Consider the following 20,661-nt stretch of genomic DNA (forward strand, 5'->3'; position numbering starts at 1 on the left):
GGTTGCTGTTCAGGGACACCCAGAAAATTCAGTCTCAGGATTGGGCTGACTTTGTTGATTGTGCCACTAAGGCTTTTGAAGGCTGGTTACTGGGAAGTAAAGTTACTGATTACACAGGATTGTATAATCTAATTATGAGAGAACAAATCTTAAGTAATTGTCAGAATCAGTTGTTGCATCAGCACCTTATTTACTCGGATCTGACCTCTCCCCAAGAATTGGGAAAGAAGGCAGACAGATGGGCCAGGACAAGGGTCAATCAGCAGAACCAGAACCAGGGTGGTGGCCAGAAGAAAGCAGATCCCAAGGGTAATGAGAATAAGCAAAATGACCAGAAGTCTTCAACAGGGCCCCAACAATCTAAAGAGGGTGGGTCCCAGAATTCCCAAAAGAAGAAGAATAATGGTCAGAAGAAACCATGGTGCCAGTACTGCAAAAGTAATACTCACTGGTTTAGTGAGTGCACCAAGAAAGGCCCAACTCCTACCACTACTGCCCCTAAGTACAGTTAGTAGTGGTAGTAATCCTCCTAAGGCTATAGTGGGGTTAACCCTGGGAACTGAGGCGGGCTCTGACTTAGTCAGAACACCTACTCAGGCTGTTCTCGTTTGTACTGGGGACATGGATATGACCCCTACAATAAGTCCCAGTACTCTGGGCAAGTACAGGCAGACGCCTTTGATTAATGGAAAATGGCTCAGGCCTACAGGGACACTTGTGCCAGTGTCACCATGGTGACACCAAACTTTGTGGACCCTGACCAGGTAATACTAGGATCAGACTACCTGTTGACCAATGCTAGCAATGCCACTACCTCCCATAGTATGGCACTTGTTAACTTCTCCTGGGGAGGGGTAAATGGCCTCAAAAGGGTTGTTGTTAGTTCAGACCTCCCAGTGGACTGTCTTCTGGGCAATGATTTGGAATCCTCCTTATGGTCAGATGTGGAGTATAGGACTCATGTGGAAATGTTAGGTTTGTCAGCACATGTCCTTGCTGTGACTAGGTCACAGGCCAAGAAATGCCCAGCTGAACTAGTGCTGGATCCTGGAAGAATGGACCAGACACTACCCAAGAGAAAGAGCAGTAGGGGTAAGGTTGACCCTTCCCCCCCCCCCTGCCTCAGGTAGAGGATCAGCTCTCCCAGGAGACTGACCCCAAGACCCCAGAAGGAACTGTCCTAGAAGAACTTGAGCCTGAACAGGTTGAGTTTCTTGGGACAGGGGGACCTTCCAGGGCAGACTTGAGGCAGGCACAGTTAGACTGTTCCTCTCTTGAACCCCTCAGACAGCAGGCTGCTGCTGAGGCTGCAGGGAATGCTACAGGTGCCCATAAGGTATATTGGGACGATGGACTCCTATACTCTGAGGCAAGAGACCCCAAGCCTGATGCTACCAGGAGGCTGGTCATCCCCTTGTCTCTTAGAGGTTTCCTTCTCACCTTAGCCCATGAAATTCCCCTTGCAGGTCACTTAGGCCAGAACAAGACTTGGGACAGGCTTGCCCCACACTTTCACTGGCCCCATATGTCTGAGGACACTAAAGAGTTTTGTCGCTCATGTATCACCTGCCAAGCCAGTGGCAAATAAGGTGGCACAACAAAGGCCCCCCTTATACCACTACCTGTAGTGGGGGTTCCCTTTGAAAGAGTGGGGATTGACATTGTTGGACCAATGGACCCCCCAACAGCATCTGGACACAGATTCATACTGGTGGTAGTGGATCATGCCACCAGGTATCCAGAAGCTATTCCCCTTAGGACCACTACAGCTCCTGTTGCGGCTAGGGCCCTGGTTGGAGTTTTCTCCAGAGTGGGGTTCCCTAAGGAGGTCGTCTCTGACAGAGGTGCAAATGTCATGTCAGGATACTTGACTGCTATGTGGAAGGAATGTGGTGTAAATTACAAATTTACCACACCCTATCACCCACAATGCAATGGGCTTGTTGAAAGACTCAACAGGACCCTCAAAGGGATGATAAAGGGGTTACCTGAAAAGCTTAGGCGAAGATGGGACATCCTTTTACCCTGCCTTCTGTTTGCTTACAGAGAGGTCCCACAGAAGGGGGTTGGTTACAGCCCTTTTGAGCTTTTGTTTGGCCTTCCTGTAAGAGGACCCCTATGTCTTGTGAAGGAAGGATGGGAGTTAGCTCTCAGAAAGCCTAAACTTGACATAGTGGACTATGTACTTGGTCTCCGCTCCAGGATGGCAGAGTACATGGAGAAGGCATCTAAAAACCTGGAGGCCAGCCAAGAACTTCAAAAAGCTTGGCATGACCAAAAGGCTGTCCTAACTGTTTACCATGCAGGACAGAAGGTGTGGGTGTTGGAGCCAATGGCCCCAGCAGCTCTCCAAGACAAATGGTCTGGACCCCACATCATCATTGAGCAAAAGGGAGAAGTCACCTACTTGGTGGACATGGGAACTCCCAGGAGCCCTCACAGAGTACTTCATGTGAATAGGCTCAAAGCATTTGTTGACAGGGAAGACATGGGCTTGCTCATGGCCACAGATGAGGGACAGGAGGAAGAGAGTGACCCTCTCCCAGACCTGCTCACTCAGAACCGTGATGATGGGTCAGTAGATGGTGTAGTCTTTTCTGACAGCCTCTCTGAGCATCAGCAACAGGATTGTAAGCAAGTCCTTCAATCCTTCAGACAAATGTTTTCTCTGACCCCCAGTCAGACAAACTGGTGCACACATGAGGTAAACACTGGAGACAGTCTGCCTATAAAGAGTAAAATCTACAGGCAACCTGTCCACGTCAGGGACTGCATAAAAACTGAAGTACAAAAGATGTTGGAATTGGGAGTCATTGAACCCTCAGAGAGCCCTTGGGCTAGTCCTGTAGTTCTAGTGCCTAAACCTCACACCCAGGATGGCAAGATAGAGATGAGGTTTTGCGTAGACTACAGGGGTCTCAATGCTGTCACTAAGACAGATGCTCATCCAATACCAAGAGCAGATGAACTGATAGATAAGTTGGCTTCTGCAACTTTCTTAAGTACATTTGACCTGACAGCTGGTTATTGGCAAATCAGGTTAGCTGAGGATGCCAAGGCCAAGACGGCATTTTCTACCCCAGGAGGTCATTACCAATTTGTGGTGATGCCCTTTGGTTTGAAAAATGCACCTGCCACTTTTCAAAGGTTGGTGAACCAAGTTCTCACTGGGTTGGATGACTTTTGTGCAGCATATCTAGACGATATTGCTGTCTTTAGCTCCACCTGGGAGGATCACCTGATCCACCTAAGGAAAGTTTTAGAGGCACTGCAAAAGGCAGGCCTCACTATCAAGGCTACTAAGTGCCAGATAGGGCAGAGTCAAGTTGTATACTTGGGCCACCTTGTAGGTGGAGGCCAAGTTCAACCTCTGGAGTGCAGGATACAGGCCATAATGGACTGGGCTCCTCCAACCACCCAGACCTAGGTCAGAGCTTTCTTGGGCCTGTCTGGTTATTATAGGAAATTTGTCAGAAATTATGGAACCATTGTGACTCCGCTTAATGACCTGACAAGTAAGAAAATGCCAAAGAAAGTTCAGTGGACAGTTAGCTGTCAGAAGGCATTCGATGACCTAAAGCAGGCCATGTGCACTGCACCTATTCTCAAGAGTCCAGACTACTCCAAACTTTTCATTGTCCAAACAGATGCTTCTGAGTTGGGTGTGGGAGCTGTTCTATCTCAGCTGAATAATGATGGTCATGACCAGCCCATTGCTTTTATAAGTAGAAGGCTGACCCCTAGAGAGAGAAACGTTGGTCAGCTATTGAGAGGGAGGCCTTTGCTGTGGTTTGGGCCCTGAAGAAGTTGAGGCCATACTTGTTTGGTACTCACTTCAAGATTCAGACCGACCATAAGCCCCTCTTATGGCTAAATCAAATGAAGGGTGAAAACCCCAAACTTCTTAGGTGGTCCATTTCACTACAGGGGATGGACTTTACAGTGGAGCACCGCCCAGGGACTGACCATGGTAATGCAGATGGTCTCTCCAGGTACTTCCACTTAGAACAAGAAGACTCACCTGGTCAAGGTTAGTTTAATGTCCCTAAGTTTGGGGGGGGGTTATGTTGGAGAGTGGGGTCTGCAATCCCATGGCCACCCCAGATTTTTGCTTTTTGCTTCACTGATTTACGACTTTCCCTGGCTGTGGGCCTGCTAATCAGACCCACAGCCTAGCTGTTCTCTCTCTAAATTGACAAGCATGTACCTTAGGTGCATTTACCAATTGGTACTGGGCCACCTTATCAGTCCCTGTACAGTATACCTTAGGTATCCAGGGCATAGGTGTACCCAGGGCCTACCAGGGGCTGCAGCATGTATTATGCCACCCCTGGCTGGCCACCCAAATCTGACACAACTGGCTGCACGACAGCTGGGGCAAGGTGGTGTAATCACCCTTTGCTTTAGATATAGTATTCCTATATCTAACCCTAAAATGGACACATATATTCCTATCAGTCACTCCTATGGCAGGCCTTATCAATCCTGAAGGCAGAGTGCTTGGAATTATGTGAGATGGTGCTCTGGCATGAGCTGAGCCCGTTTGCAGCTTGCGGAACAAAGTCCTTATAGCTGTTCCATGATAACGCTATACCATATACTCTTAAGTGCATTATAATCCTCGCGGTTAAATGCTAACTTTGGCATAGCATTATCAAAACATGTCGAGTAAGGTGTCATACGAATTGGAATACTAACCCCTCGCCAATTCTGGCTACGGGGATAGCATTCCATCCTTCTAGAGGGACACGACATGCATGTAACTGTAAACCCCGGTTAAAGTTAACTCAAGCCTCAGCATCACAAAATGGATGCTGCCACCACAGACACAAGTCTGACCTCCTGCTGCTGGGAGTCCTTCCAGCGAGGGAGATTCAGACAAAGGGTTTCCTGCCTTGGGAGGTGCTAGCACCACCCCAGACAGGATTTTGTGTATTAGGTAGGCTCAGGCTGAAAGGAATGAGACAAACCTGGGGCACACAAGGTGCCCTGTGCATACACCGGTTCCAACCAGTTGCTGGGGCACTCCAGCCCCAGCTCTGGCGGGAAACTGGACAAAGGGGAGGGACCTAGTCGTAGTGCAGCCCCCTTTAGCCGAATAAAGGTAGGAGCTGGTCCCATTCCAAATTAGATTAATCTTGACAACCTTCCACAAAGAAATCCTTGACCTTCGACCTCCTGATCCATCAGAAGACTGAAGAATCTCCCCTATGGTCAGGGAGTGACCATCCTGCTTCGCAGGCACCATCAAGCACCTGTGCGGTTTGCTGCAGAGTCCTTCCATCCCGGAATCCGACGACCCAGCTCGACAAGACCCGGATCTCCAGAGCTCTCTGACCTCTACCCACATCCACAGCACAGCTGGGACCCGTGGGTGCGACGAGCAACGTGGAGACGGCCATCTTGAAGAAACCTGCACAGCGCTTCCTGCACGACCCCTGAGGGTTCCTCAAGTGAGTGCATTGGGGACTGAGAAGCCCCACCCCGACGCAGCTCCTGCACCAAAGACCAGCCCCCCAGCATCCCCGTGATCTGCGTGGGGCCCTTTTGCCTGGTTGCTGCATTTCCTGTTGTCTGGTCACTTGCCGGCTGGCTTGTGCCCTCTGAGACGACGACCCGAAGATTTCAACACTGCTAGTCTGGTCCCCCAGGCTGGCCCTTGCTTCCTTGTAAAAGAGGAGCATCCCGGACCCTCCTGGTCCACTCAAGACGCCATCTTTGTTTCACCGCGTGGCTTGCATTAGCCAAGGCCTGTTGTCCAGATCGACGATCCGACACCGCCGACAGCAGCAGACTACGTGGGACAGCTCGTGCCTCCAGCCTGGTCGTGAAGAGCAGCTCCTGGTCCGCGCAGCTACAGAGAGAAGCGACCCTTCCATCACCTGACTGCGGCGACAGCATCTGGTTCCCTCCTGGTTCCAGCACCGTCACTTGCTAGTGACCGAGACTCTGTCCCCTTCCTTTTCAGGACTTCCTTCTTCCTAGTTCCATCCTTGGAACCACCGGACTCCTCCATCTGGCTGCCTGCCAGCAACTCCTTGTTTCAGGCATCACCGGGATCAACGCAGCAAACCCGACGCAACTTCAGCCCTATGCACCCGCAGCCTGTGGGTTAGGTAACTAAAGCTTCAAGGTGCTGAAGTCTGTGTCCAGGTCCAGTGTTGTTTTCCCTCCATCCAGCCGGGTTCGTCCGGAATCCGTAACTTTCCAAACTGTAAGATCCATAGACGTTGGTACGCATCCCGCGTGAGAGTTCCTACTCTGCACGTGAGTCCCGTGGGCCTCCTGCTCCTTACTTGCCTAGTTTGTAGCGTAGTCCCAGCGATCCTCCAGCCTCTGGATCTCCTTACAGTATTTTTCTTCCTCGCATTCCATTGTTTTGAGTATATGGTTTGTCGTGCCCCTAAGGCACTTGTGTAAATATTGTGCCAACTCGTATTTCCTTTTTAGTATTGTCATGTGCTTAGCCCTCTGATCTCATAAAGAGTTCAGAGGTGGTGTTATTAATAAATAGATTGTTTATTTTCATAACAACCTGTGTGGTGTCCTTTCATCTGGTATTCAAGGGGTTATATTGTGGTAAAACAGCTGGCTTCACATGCCAAAAGAGATTAGCCTAAAAGACTGCTTTTGTCCACGATACTAGGATAGCTGGTCTATACGGTTGACTTTACAACCAATCACCATAAGGGTTGTTTAGACTGATACAAGGTGATCACTAGAACTAGTGAACATCATATATCAGGCCAACTTCTCACAGGCATCACGCACATGTTCCCTTCGTGATGCCCCAGTGGGACTTGAACCTTGTTCTTACCTTCCTGATGTGCGCTCCCTTTGAGCCACTTCACAACTGTCCTCTTCGTCTTCTGACTCTAAAGACTGCTTTCCTGGTTGCCATCACCTCTGCCAGGAGAGTGAGTGAGCTCCAGGCCCTTTCTTGTACTCCACCTTTCCTTTCTGTCCATCCGGACAAGGTTGTGTTGCGTACCAAGCCATCTTTCCTGCCCAAGGTTGTCTCAGCCTTCCACATTGGGCAGTCCATCCCCTTGCCAACCTTCTTTCCTCCTCCGCATCCCTCTAAAGAGGAAGAGCGGCTCCACCGTCTGGACCCAAAACGTGCGCTCTCATTCTATTTGTTCTGGGTGGATGACCAACTCTTTGTTGGCTACGTGGGTGCTAAGAAGGGGAAGGCGGTACACAAGCGGACCATCTCCCGGTGGATCATCTTGTGTATCCAGGCATGTTACTCCATGGCTAAGAAGGAGCCCCCTGTTGGATTGAGGGCTCATTCCACTCGGGCCACGGCGACTACAACTGCCCTGGGCCGGGGAGTGCCCTTACAGGACATTTGCCAGGCATCTACGTGGGCCTCGCTGCACACGTTCGCACGACACTACTGCCTGGACAGTCAAGTCCGGAGGGATGGCTTCTTTGGCCGTTCCGTCCTCCAGGACTTTCTGGTGTGATTATTGGTTCACAGACCCACCACCGGGTTTGGTATTGCTAGGGTATCTATTCTAAGGTAAGGACTCTATCACTAACGTGTCTCTTTAAGATGCACAAGTTACTACTTGTGTAACGATATATCTGTAAGAGACATTAGTTAGTGATAGATTCCTTACCGACCCACCCATCCTCCCCGTTCTGCGAACCGATATCTAGGGTTACGGTCATCCCCTTTGAGGGCCCTAGTTTCTTGGCACCAGTGTTGGTTCTATCATGGCTCTGCGTATCTGGCGCGGTAAAGCTGTGTATCAGAACTGACGTCAGCGCACATGGGCGGCGTCTAAGTACTCAGACGACGTCATTCCGGCGCTAACGACGACGGACGCTGAGCCGCAGACGACGCCTACCGACGCGCAGGGGTATTGCTACGCAAAAATTTCCGGATCCAGTCTGACGCCTGGGGATATTCTAAGGTAAGGAATCTTATCAGTAACTAATGTCTCTTACAGATATATCGTTACACAAGTAGTAACTTGTGCTACAATAAGAAACTCTGGTCTTCGACGTTCTGCTCCACAGAAGACTGAAGAATCTCCCTTGTGGGCAAGGAGTGTCCACCTGCACAAGCAGGCACCATCAAGCGTCCAGCGGCTTCCCTTTGTCGTCTTCCTTCCAGGATCCAGACTTCAGAGCCGGACGAGACCCGGATTCCCAGACCTCTCCGACCTCAAACCACATCTGCAGCAAAGCTGAGACCCGTGGGTGCGACGAGAAACGAGGGACCGGCCATCTTGGAAGAAACTGCACTTCGCTTCCAGCACGACTCCCGAGGTAAACTCGACGAAGTGCTTTGGGGACTGAGAAGCCCCATCCCCGAGCAGCCCCTGCACCGAAGATCAGCCCTCCAGCATCCACGAGATCTGCGTGGGGCCCTTCTGCTTGTTTGCTGCTCGAGGCGTTGTCTGGTCACTTGCCGGCTGGCTAGTGGCCTCCTAGACGACGAACCTTTGAATCTTTGCTGCTGGTCTGGTTGCTCCAGACTGGCCCTTGCTCCCTTCCAAAAGAGGGGCACCCCGGACTCTCCTAGTCCGCACCAGACGCTTTCTTCACTCACCGCGTGGGTTGCCTTTGCCAAGGCCTGTTGACGCCGATTCCGGATCCAACACCGCCGACAGCGAGAGCCTGCGTGGGACAGCTCGTGCCTCCATCCTGGTCGTCGAAGACACCTCCTGGTCCACGTGGCTGCAGAGTCAAGCGTCCACTCTTCATCTGATCGAGACGACGACATCTGGTTCCTTCCTGGTTCCACTCCAGTCACTGGCTAGTGACTGTGAACATTGTCCCCTCTGCTTTCAGGTCTTCTTCTTCAACAATCCACCCGTGGATTGCACCGGACATCTTCCTCCTGGTCGCCTGCAGCATCTTTTCTTTCAGGCTCCATAGACTTCAACGCGAGAACCCGACGCACTTTGACACCTGTGCACCCGCAGTCCGTGGGTGAGGTAACAAGAGCATTTCGGTGCTCAAGGGTAGTTTAACTGTCCTAGTGTCCAGTTCCACAGTCGTTTTAGTCCTATCTAGTCAGGATTGTCCGTACTCACCTTTAACTTGAACTGTACTGTCCATAGACGTTGTTACGCATCTCGCGTGTGAGTTCACACTCTGCACACGCGTTCCGTGGGCCTCCTATTACTTACCTAGTGTTAGTGTAGCGTGGTCCCATCGATCCTACAGCCTCTGGACAGCTCCATTCCTTCTATTGACTTTCACATTCCACTTACTTAGTATATGGTTTGTCGTGCCCCTAGGGCACCATTGTGATTTTGTGCAACTTAACGTATTTTTCAGAAGAGATTGTCATGTGCTTAGCCCTCTGACCTCATAAAGAGTTCAGAGGTGTTGTTATTAATAAATATACTGTTTATTTTCATAACAACCTGTGTGGTGTCCTTTCATCTGGTATTCAAGGGGTTATATTGTGGTAAAACAGCTGGCTTCACATGCCGAAAGAGTTTAGCCTAAGACTGCTTTGTCCTTGCTACCATTAGGATAGCTGGTCTATAAGGTTGACTTACAACCAATCACCATAAGGGTTGTTTGGACTGATACAAGGTGGTCACTAGAACTAGTGAACATCATATATCAGGCCAACTTCTCACAGTTCTTATACCACTTACTTAGTATATGGTTTGTGAGGCCCCTAGGGCAAAACTGTTTTTGTATGCAAATTGAGTAACTTGTGATGTACTTCGATCTCTGACCTCATAAAGAGTGCAGAGGGGTTGTGTTAATAATAAATACATATATATTTGATATATACCTTGTGTGGTGTCCTTTCATTTGGTATTCCAGGGATTATAATTGGTAAAACAGCTGGCTTCACATGCTCTCTGAAGTTTTAGCCTAAGACTGCTGGTCCATGCTACCACTAGGATAGCTTGTCTATAAGGTTGACTTTACAACCACCATCAGTAAGGGTCGTTTAGACTGGTGCAAGGTGCCCACTAGAATGGTGGACATCATATGCCAAATTACCAAAGGTAAGTAACTTGTCCGATTAGTTTATCAGAGCTTTGTTTACGCATCAAAATATTGGCTTTTAGTCGTAATAGTTGAGCGCATATTCTTTCATGCTATTACCAATGATGTTGAGCTGTGTATTTTAAATTATTGTAATCTTTCTTTACCAATTCTTCATTTGCAGCGATCGACTACAGAAAGAGAGGGAAGAAGCACTTGCTGATTTTCGTTTTGGAAAGTGCAATGTTCTTGTTGCTACTAATGTGGCTGCCAGAGGCCTAGATATTGAAAATATACAGCATGTAATTATTTATGACCTTTCTGACAACATTGAAGAATATGTTCATAGAATTGGACGCACTGGTCGTTGTGGAAATGTCGGAAAAGCAATTACATTCTTTGACTCGGATGATAATGAGGACCGCACTGTAGCACGCTCCTTGGTGAAGGTGTTGTCAGATGTAAGTTTTTATGTATCCTTCATATAATTTTTTTGTAATAGATGTATGGTATTGGACACCAAATTTGGTGTCAGTAGTTGTATTTATCCTTTTGTGCAAGAATTCCAGGCCATCTAAAAATTAGAATTTTTATGAATATTTCTTTCCACATATTTTTTGTCTTAAGAATGCTCCATAAGTGCTACTCTTGATTCAAAAAATTGTCCACTGCAATAGCTCTTCAATGCAATATGATAGCACATGCAATGGCTTGTTACTCAGCCCATCCAGGAAATTACAATACTGGGCCTACCTTATTCACTGCATGAGGTGCTAGCGTAAGCTGTTTATTTCTGCACCTAGATCACGGATTTTGAGTTCTCATCATCAGTTGTTTTTTTTATTTCTCTCAGCTATTCTACAGTACTTTGTTTAAATATGTATTTACACCGGTTTGTTGTGCGTAAAGCGACTGAAGAATATGATGATAGATTTCTAACTGACGAGACTCACCTTGTGAATTTTCTCAGGTGCCAGACTGGATCCAGAAACTTTAATAGCAAATCACTTGTGCGTTGACAGGTAGCGTTGTGCGGCACCACATCAAGTCTTTCAGTTTCTGGATGTGATGCCGCAGCCACTGTGGGACCACAAATCCCCACGTTAACATCAGTTCCTTTCTTTCTGCACCTTCTGACGGAGATCCAGTGCTGTCTTTTGACTGATTTCCTTCCCTCCCCCCAAGGAAAATCACTCCAATTACTCACAGGGTGGCCCTTTAAAACAGGTATCTTAAGGAAACAGTTATAGATACCTTACCTTGGAATTACCTCCAGGCATCAGACTGGATCGTGAGAATTTTTTCGTCAGCATTACCCCTGCGCGTCGAAAGGTGCCATTGGTTGGCTTCGCGTTAGTTGTTGGCGTCATGGTCGCCAGGATGACATCACAGGAGCTACTCCGGCACCGCCCATGCGCGCTGACGTCAGTTCTTTCTGTTCGAGGCATATGAGCTGCAGATTGTACACTATGCATTAGATTGCCACCTGGTGTTGGGCTCAGATGATTGCAGGTTGTTGTCTTCTTGGAAGAAGTCTTTGTAGTCACGAGATAGGTGACTCCTCCCTTGGACAATACTGCGCTTGGGCATTGGCTCCATCCTTAGATTGTTTTTTCCGCCACTGGGTTCGGATGAAAGTTTCTCTGCTCCAGCTAGAAAAACACTTTTCAGCAACTTCAAAGCGCAGAACTCACACAAACTTCCAATAACTACCTTTGACATCGACTACAATACTTTTCGACGCCATTGTTTCCATTCCGGTCATCGATGTGGGCCGTTAGGCCTATCGACGCCATGCAGCCTACACCACATGGAAAGAACTCCGTTCAAGAGATGCCTGGTATGTCACGCAAAGTTTCCACATAGCGACCACCACAAGTCTGCAACCTCTGTCTATCGCTGGAACACGACGAGTCGACCTGCACAGCTTGTGCATGCTTCCGATCGAAGAAAACCATCCGGGATCGGAGAGCACGTCGACACGAAATGAGATCAGCTCCAGTACCGGAAGACATCTTCGACGAAGAGGTTCCTCTCGTTCCCGAAGAAGACTCACCTGATCTCCAGATCGTATCAGAGGCAGACGACTCCGATGACTCCATTCCATTGGGTCAGCCCGTGAGTACTACTGCCCCTGCACCACATATTCTGCCCAAACTGAAGGCAAAGGTCAGCACTCCGCCCGAAGGACCCAGTTGAGACCGAATACCTGCTTCGAAAGCCCCGCTTTCCAGCCCGGCTCCGAAGAAACAAACTAAGCCTTCTAGTGCCTCGATACCGAGCAAACCTCTTCCATGGGCACCAAAAAAAAAGATGCCTCGGCGCCAAAGCCAAAAGACCCTTCGGCACCGAAGCCAAAAGACCCTTCGGCACCGAAGCCAAAAGACCCTTCGGCACCGAAGCCAAAAGACCCTTCGGCACCGAAGCCAAAAGACCCTTCGGCACCGAAGCCAAAAGACCCTTCGGCACCGAAGCCAAAAGACCCTTCGGCACCGAAGCCAAAAGACCCTTCGGCACCGAAGCCAAAAGACCCTTCGGCACCGAAGCCAAAAGACCCTTCGGCACCGAAGCCAAAAGACCCTTCGGCACCGAAGCCAAAAGACCCTTCGGCACCGAAGCCAAAAGACCCTTCGGCACCGAAGCCAAAAGACTCTTGGGCACCGAAGCCTAAAGCCGTACCGGCACTGAAATATAAAGACATACCGGCACCGAAACATAAAGACGTACCGGCACCGAAACATAAAGACGTACCGGCACCGAAACATAAAGAAGTACCGAAACCGAAAGAAGCACCGGCTCCAAAGCCATCTACTTCTACACCTTCGACGCAGAAGAACTCAAAGCCTGATTCTGAGGTGCCCAAATCCTCGAACATGACTACAAAGCCGAAAACAACACCTTCGGCACCAAAAAAAATGCCCAGGACGTTATGTTAATTAAAAATTTATAAAGCGCGCATACGCCCATGGGCTTCTTGGCGCTGAGGAGAGATAAAAAACATAACAAGAGAGATGCCAGCAGGAGTCACTATTTCAAGTAGGCCTGTGTAAATAGGAAGGTCTTAAATGCCTTTCTAAAGGCAAGAAGGTCCTTACTCTGTCTAAGGGTCAGAGGCAGAGAGTTCCACAGGGAGGCTGCTAGAAAGTGGAAACAACTGCCTCCCTGTCGCTTTCTCTTGAACCGGGGTACCTCAAGTAGATCTTTGTGGGCTGATCGCAGACTGCGCGAGGGGGTGTATCTCCCTATCAGTTGCCGTATGAACAGGGGAGCCTTGCCTTGAAGAGCCTTGAAGATGATACATCCGGCTTTGAATGCGGCTCTCTGGGCCACAGGTAGCCAATGCAGTTTCTCTAGCCCTAATTTAATCGATTCCCATTTAGGTACCTTACAGATCAGCCTGGCAGCTTGATTCTGGAGGTGTTGCAGTGTTCTGAGTTGTTTAATCAGGGCGGAGGGAAGAGGAATAATGGTCCATTCGGTTCCCCTGGTTCAATATTGAGGTAATCAAAATTGGAACGGACACTGGTATCTACCATAACCATTGGTTATTGTTTGACAACCTTCATAAACGCTTAGAATGTTACGTTGCGGTATATCTTTTTATCCGCCCCTTCATTTGCGTTATGGCGTAGTCATTGGGCTGTCAAAGGACGTGTTGTATGCCAGCCTCACCAAAGGCAACCTCTGGTAAGAGTAGAAGTGTCCAGGAATGTTCGGACAGCAGCTAAGCAAAATGTAACTAGGGCAGTTACGAGGGATATTTAAAATATAGTGTCTAACCAGACAAAAACTTTATTATAAAGAGGTAGACACCTATGATTAAAATTAGTAGGTATATTTTATAATCAAGTTACCAGATTATAAATATGATCAAAATGTAGTCGACATGTTTCAGCTCACCTGGGCCCAGCCGGGTCTATGGAGCTTTCGTCAGGACAAAACAGGGGGATATATATAGTACTCACACGACTTGTGTAGTATTCAGAAAAAGTTTTTTTGTAGAACTCTCTAAGGATTTTCCTGCATTTAGGAAAGAAAAATAGGCATAGAGAGACATACTTTGCAATTTTCAACAGTAAACATTCATTGGCATATACCACGTTTCAAGACAGAATCTCTAGTTTATCTATCTGTTCAAGCAATCCATAGAATCAAAGGATACTTGTAAGGAGTGCGTCGCTAATCGCACAGAAGAGCAAACATACAAACATGAAGTTAGAGCGCAAGCAGTTAAAGTCTCAACTGAGGGTGAGCATCGAACTGAAATAGCAGGCGGCATTCTGGTGTATAACGATGCCCCGGTAATTATTAGGGAACCTGTCGTTCTATATATTAGATGGCATAGACTTTTGCTCTTGCTAAAGTGTATATGGCAAAAAATGTGGCCTCACCTCCTAACTCGGTAGGAATAAAGGGCATTCATTCAATAGAAATTGTATTCACCAAAAGCGAACAAAACAATTACCTTCATTAGGTTAGGAGTTCTCATCCTCAGGGCGCAAAGAGTCGCATGAGGATTCTGAATCTATACAGGATGAAAAATTTTGTTAAATACCTGTATGCTGACGAGATGAAAAACGGCATCTCGGCGTCTGGAAACGCCGGTCTTACCCTCGTGTCCGAGTTTGAAGCTTCTTGTGCTGACTCTGCCCCCGGTAATGGAGGGCTCGTTTCCTGTCTCGATGTTACCTCATTAGTAGAAATAAAGAAAGGGTTCAGGATGTTGTGAAAATTACTTTAAAGATGGCGGTTTTGAGAAACAAATTGGTTAAAATTATTATTATCCCCATCTAGATCTCTGGAATGGCGTGAGCCATATTATTACAGTATTTGGTGAAGTAATACAGACAATCAGTAAAACTGGTGATAGGGAATATTATCATTCATCCCTGTTATGTGTGTTTTAAGACGCTCGACCCATCTTTGTTCTTTCTCGAATAGTCGTTGTTCAGCATTACTGTCTTTTGTCTGCAACATTTCTAAGACAGTCCATCTCAGATCATCGCAGGTATGGCCTGTGTCCACAAAATGTGCGCAGAGTTTGGTTGTCTTTTTCTTCAGTCGCACATTACTCCGATGTTCACCAATCCGGATTTTAATCCTTCTGCATGTCATACCCACGTATTGTTTTTCGCAGGGGCGCATGTCACTAGGTATATTACGTGGGTAGAGTTACAATTTGTATGTTGTTTTTGGGACCAGACAAAATCCTTCGTTAGTTGTAATGTTTTTGTTGTTTTTGTATATTTACACACACCACAGGTGCCACATGGATAGTGACCTGTGACTGGGGTCATGGTTGCATCTCTGATGGTTGATATACACAACAAGGGTAATCTCAAAATGCAAAAAAAGAGCGTCCAATCAACCACGAGACTGTCTCCTCCAAATCCATCGAAAAGAGCCGATAAAAGATTTAGTCACCTGTGTCACCACTTTCTGCCCAGCCTCCTACGAAGTACAAAAACTAATCAGAAAAAACTGGCAGATCATTACATCGGGTAACCTGAATTGGCCCAAACCGAGGTTCGCCAATAAAAGAACCAAGAATCTTCGGGATACACTTGTCCACACACGCCCGATAATAAGACCATCTATATCAACCATCTGAGATGCAACCATGACCCCAGTCACAGGTCACTATCCATGTGGCACCTGTGGTGTGTGTAAATATACAAAAACAACAAAAACATTACAACTAACGAAGGATTTTGTCTGGTCCCAAAAACAACATACAAATTGTAACTCTACCCACGTAATATACCTAGTGACATGCCCCTGCGAAAAACAATACGTGGGTATGACATGCAGAAGGATTAAAATCCGGATTGGTGAACATCGGAGTAATGTGCGACTGAAGAAAAAGACAACCAAACTCTGCGCACATTTTGTGGACACAGGCCATACCTGCGATGATCTGAGATGGACTGTCTTAGAAATGTTGCAGACAAAAGACAGTAATGCTGAACAACGACTATTCGAGAAAGAACAAAGATGGGTAGAGCGTCTTAAAACACACATAACAGGGATGAATGATAATATTCCCTATCACCAGTTTTACTGATTGTCTGTATTACTTCACCAAATACTGTAATAATATGGCTCACGCCATTCCAGAGATCTAGATGGGGATAATAATAATTTTAACCAATTTGTTTCTCAAAACCGCCATCTTTAAAGTAATTTTCACAACATCCTGAACCCTTTCTTTATTTCTACTAATGAGGTAACATCGAGGCAGGAAACGAGCCCTCCATTACCGGGGGCAGAGTCAGCACAAGAAGCTTCAAACTCGGACACGAGGGTAAGACCGGCGTTTCCAGACGCCGAGATGCCGTTTTTCATCTCGTCAGCATACAGGTATTTAACACAACTTTTCATCCTGTATAGATTCAGAATCCTCATGCGACTCTTTGCACCCTGAGGATGAGAACTCCTAACCTAATGAAGGTAATTGTTTTGTTCGCTTATGGTGAATACAATTTCTATTGAATGAATGCCCTTTATTCCTACCGAGTTAGGAGGTGAGGCCACATTTTTTGCCATATACACTTTAGCAAGAGCAAAAGTCTATGCCATCTAATATATAGAACGACAGGTTCCCTAATAATTACCGGGGCATCGTTATACACCAGAATGCCGCCTGCGATTTCAGTTCGATGCTCACCCTCAGTTGAGACTTTAACTGCTTGCGCTCTAACTTCATGTTTGTATGTTTGCTCTTCTGTGCGATTAGCGACGCACTCTGTAGGAGAGTAGGGTCTGCAATCCTATGATCACCCAGATTTTTGCTTTTTGCTGCACTGGTTTACGACTTTCCCTGGCTGTGGGCCTGCTAATCAGACCCACAGCCTAGCTGTTCTCTCTATCCAAATTGTACTCAGGTACTGAATTGGCACTGGGCCCTCTCCAAGTCCCTGTACCCAGGGCTGAGGTGTACCCAGAAGTCTCCCAGGGGCTGAAGCATGTATTATGCCACCCCTGGGCTGACTAACTAAACTGGCACAACTGGCTGCAGGACAGCTGGGGCAAGGTGGTGTACTCACCCTTTGCTTTAGATATAGTATACCTATATCTAACCCTAAAATGGACACACAGATCTCCTATCAGTCACTCCTATGGCAGGCCTTAACAATCCTGAAGGCAGAGTGCTTGGAATCGTGTGAGATGGTGCTCTGGCATGAGCTGAGCCTGTCTGCGGCTTTCGGGATCCATCCCTTAGCCGTTTCCATGATATCGCATACCATATACTCTTAAGTGCATTATAATCCTCGCGGTTATATGCCAACTCTGGTATCGCTTTATCAAAACATGTCGAGTAAGGTGTCATACGAATTGGAATACTAACCCCTCGCCAATTCTGGCGACGGGGTTAGCATTCCACCCTTCTAGAGGGACACGACATGCATGTAACCTATAACCCGGTTAAAAGTCAGACAGAGCCTTAGCATCCACAAAATGGATGCTGCCACCGAGACACAAGTCTGCCCTCCTGCTGCTGGGAGTCCTCCCAGAGCAGGAGATAAGGACAAAGGGTTTCCTGCCAGGGGTGGTGCCAGCACCGTCCCAGACAGGGTTTTGTGTATTGTAGGTAGGCAGGGCTTCAGAGGAAGGTGACTGCACGTGGCACCCCGGTGCTCACTGTGCATAGGCTGGCTTAAACCAGTTCCAGGGACACTCCAGACCCTGTGCTGGGGAAAAGCCCGCCAAGGAAGTGGGTGTAACCACCCCCCTCCTGGTCCCACCCCTAGGGCAGGACTTAGTCGCGTGCCAGCCCCCTTTTCCAAGATAAAGGTAGAGACTGGCCCCCTTCCAAATCAGATCATCTTTGGAATCAAGATACCACTTTCCACGAAAGGACTTCACGATTTCTTCCTCAAGATTCTCCCTTGTGGCTAAGGAGTAGTCACCCTGCATCCGCAGGCACCATCTAAGAACACTGCGGTCTGCTGCACGTCCTTCCTCCGGAATCCGACTGCCCAGCTCGACGAGACCCGGCTTCCCTGGCACCTCTGACCTCTACCCACCTCTACAGCACAGCTGAGAACCGTGGGTGCGACGAGACCTCGAGGGACCGGCCATCGCCAAGACTGCACGACTTCTGCACAGCAAGCCCACCGAGTAATTTCCTGGTGAGTGCTTTGGGGTCCGAGAAGCCCCCACCCTGAGCAGCTCCAACACCGAAGAGCAGCCCCCCAGCATCTCCACGATCGGCGTGGGGCCCTTCTGCTTTTTGCTGCTCACCGCGTTGTTTGGCTACTAGCCCGCTGGCTTGTGGCCTTCCGAACGACGCCCGACGACAACACTGCTGCTGGTCTGGTTGCTCCAGACTGGCCCTTGCTTCCCTCCATCGGAGAAGTACCCTGGACCCTCCTGGTCCGGCTAAGACGCCATTTTAGGTCCACCGCGTGGGCCTTGCATTTGCCAAGACTTGTTGCCCAATCCTGGGTCCAGCGACGTCGACAGCAAGAACCTTCGTGGGACAGCTCGCACCTCCATCCTGGTCGCCGACAACGCCTCCTGGTCCGAGAGACTGCAGAGCCCAGCAGCGCCCACTCACCTGACTGCGGTGACTTCGCCCGGTGCCATCCTGGTGCCCACTTAATCACTGGCTAGTGATTCAAGAACTTGGTCCCCTCTGCTTTCAGGTTTCCTTCTCCCTTGATCCAGGCTTGGATCCATCGAACTTTTCTTCACTGGTCGCCAGCCAGCAACTTCCTTCTTCCAGGCTCCTGGTCCGGCAACGAGATTCCCGACGTCTTTTCAGACCTATGCAGCTGCAGCCCCTGGGCTAGGTAACTTCGGCACTTCGGTGTCCCAGCATAGCCTCACTATCCAAGGGTCAGGATCCACTGTCGTTTTCTCCCTACCAGGTCGGGTTCGCCCGTGAACACTAACTTTGCCTTTACTAGCTTCCATAGACTTTGTCCCGCATCCCGCGTGAGAGTGCACACTCTGCACCCGAGTCCCCTAGGTCTCCTAGAAGTAATCTAACGATTCCCTAGTCACGTCCTAGCGATTCCAAAACCTATTAGTACTGTACTTACCTGCTAGTAATCTTGCATTCCACTTTTAGAGTATATGGTTTTTCGTGCCCCTCGGGCATTTGTGTATAACGTGCTAACTTAAGTATTTTCATAAGAGTTTTGTTGTGTGCTTAGCACCCTGTCCTCATAAAGAGTACAGGGTTGTTGTGATTCTAATAAATACATTGTTTATTTTCATAACACTTGTGTGGTGTCCTTTCACTGGGTGTTCAAGGGGTAATGTGATGGTAAAACAGCTGGCTTAACACGCCCTCTAGAGTCTTAGCCTTAGACTGCTCGTATCCATGCTACTAGGATAGCTGGTCTATAAGGTTGACTTACAACCAATCATCAATAAGGGTTGTTTGGACTGATATATAGTGATCACTAGAATAGTGAACACTGCACATCAGGCCAACTTCTCACACACTCCTTACAAGTATCCTTTGATTCTATGGATTGCTTGAACAGATAGATAAACTAGAAATTCTGTCTTGAAACGTGGTATATGCCAATGAATGTTTACTGTTGAAAATTGCAAAGTATGTCTCTCTATGCCTATTTTTCTTTCCTAAATGCAGGAAAATCCTTAGAGAGTTCTACAAAAAAACTTTTTCTGAATACTACACAAGTCGTGTGAGTACTATATATATCCCCCTGTTTTGTCCTGACGAAAGCTCCATAGACCCGACTGGGCCCAGGTGAGCTGAAACATGTCGACTACATTTTGATCATATTTATAATCTGGTAACTTGATTATAAAATATACCTACTAATTTTAATCATAGGTGTCTACCTCTTTATAATAAAGTTTTTGTCTGGTTAGACACTATATTTTAAATATCCCTCGTAACTGCCCTAGTTACATTTTGCTTAGCTGCTGTCCGAACATTCCTGGACACTTCTACTCTTACCAGAGGTTGCCTTTGGTGAGGCTGGCATACAACACGTCCTTTGACAGCCCAATGACTACGCCATAACGCAAATGAAGGGGCGGATAAAAAGATATACCGCAACGTAACATTCTAAGCGTTTATGAGGGTTGTCAAACAATAACCAATGGTTATGGTAGATACCAGTGTCCGTTCCAATTTTGATTACCTCAAAAGTGTTCTGAGTTGGCCTACAGGCAAACCTAGGTAGAGACTGTTCGAAAAGTCGATGTGGGAAAGGACTAGGGCAGTAACTACTTGAATCAGGGCTGAGTGGGTAAGAAGGTGTGCAATTTTTTTTATTTTTCTTAGTTGGAAAAACCTTGAGGAGACTACTGTTCCGATCTGGGAATTTAAGGCAAGGTCCTCATTAATGGTCACTCCCAGACTCTCTCCTGATTGGGACTTTTTGGGAGGGAGGCCCATATCTGAAGGCCAGAAGTGTGGGCCCCAACTAATCTCGCTCTTCACGGGCAAAATCAATTCTGTTTTCCCCGGGTTCAGTTTGAGATGGTTTAGGGACATCATCTCTGAATCTGGATCATAGTTGCCTGAAAGTCTTCAACAGCATTAGGTGAGTTTAATGTAAAAACTAGCTGTAAGTCGTCTGCATAGTTGTATGCAGTGACTTTGTGCTCTCTCAAGGAAAACAAGAGGGGCCGCATGTATAAATTAAATAATAGTGGAGACAAGGAGGAGCCTTGGGGGACCCCACAGAAGGAGTTAATTTTGGA

General features: G+C 47.8%; 1 protein-coding gene across 7 annotated transcripts in view; it reads left to right on the forward strand.

Annotated features, from left to right (window-relative positions):
* The window catches only part of DDX4 (DEAD-box helicase 4), a 1,965,714-nt gene that overhangs the window by 1,805,551 nt on the left and 139,502 nt on the right, over window positions 1–20,661 (forward strand). For all 7 annotated transcript variants that reach the window (XM_078675096.1, XM_078675100.1, XM_078675101.1 and 4 more), the window contains one exon: window positions 10,154–10,430. In XM_078675096.1, the coding sequence (XP_078531222.1) occupies window positions 10,154–10,430 (277 nt within the window). The remainder of the gene's footprint in view (window positions 1–10,153; window positions 10,431–20,661) is intronic.

This window comes from Lissotriton helveticus, chromosome 2_1, assembly GCF_964261635.1.
Source record: "Lissotriton helveticus chromosome 2_1, aLisHel1.1, whole genome shotgun sequence".
Lineage (NCBI taxonomy): Eukaryota > Metazoa > Chordata > Amphibia > Caudata > Salamandridae > Lissotriton > Lissotriton helveticus.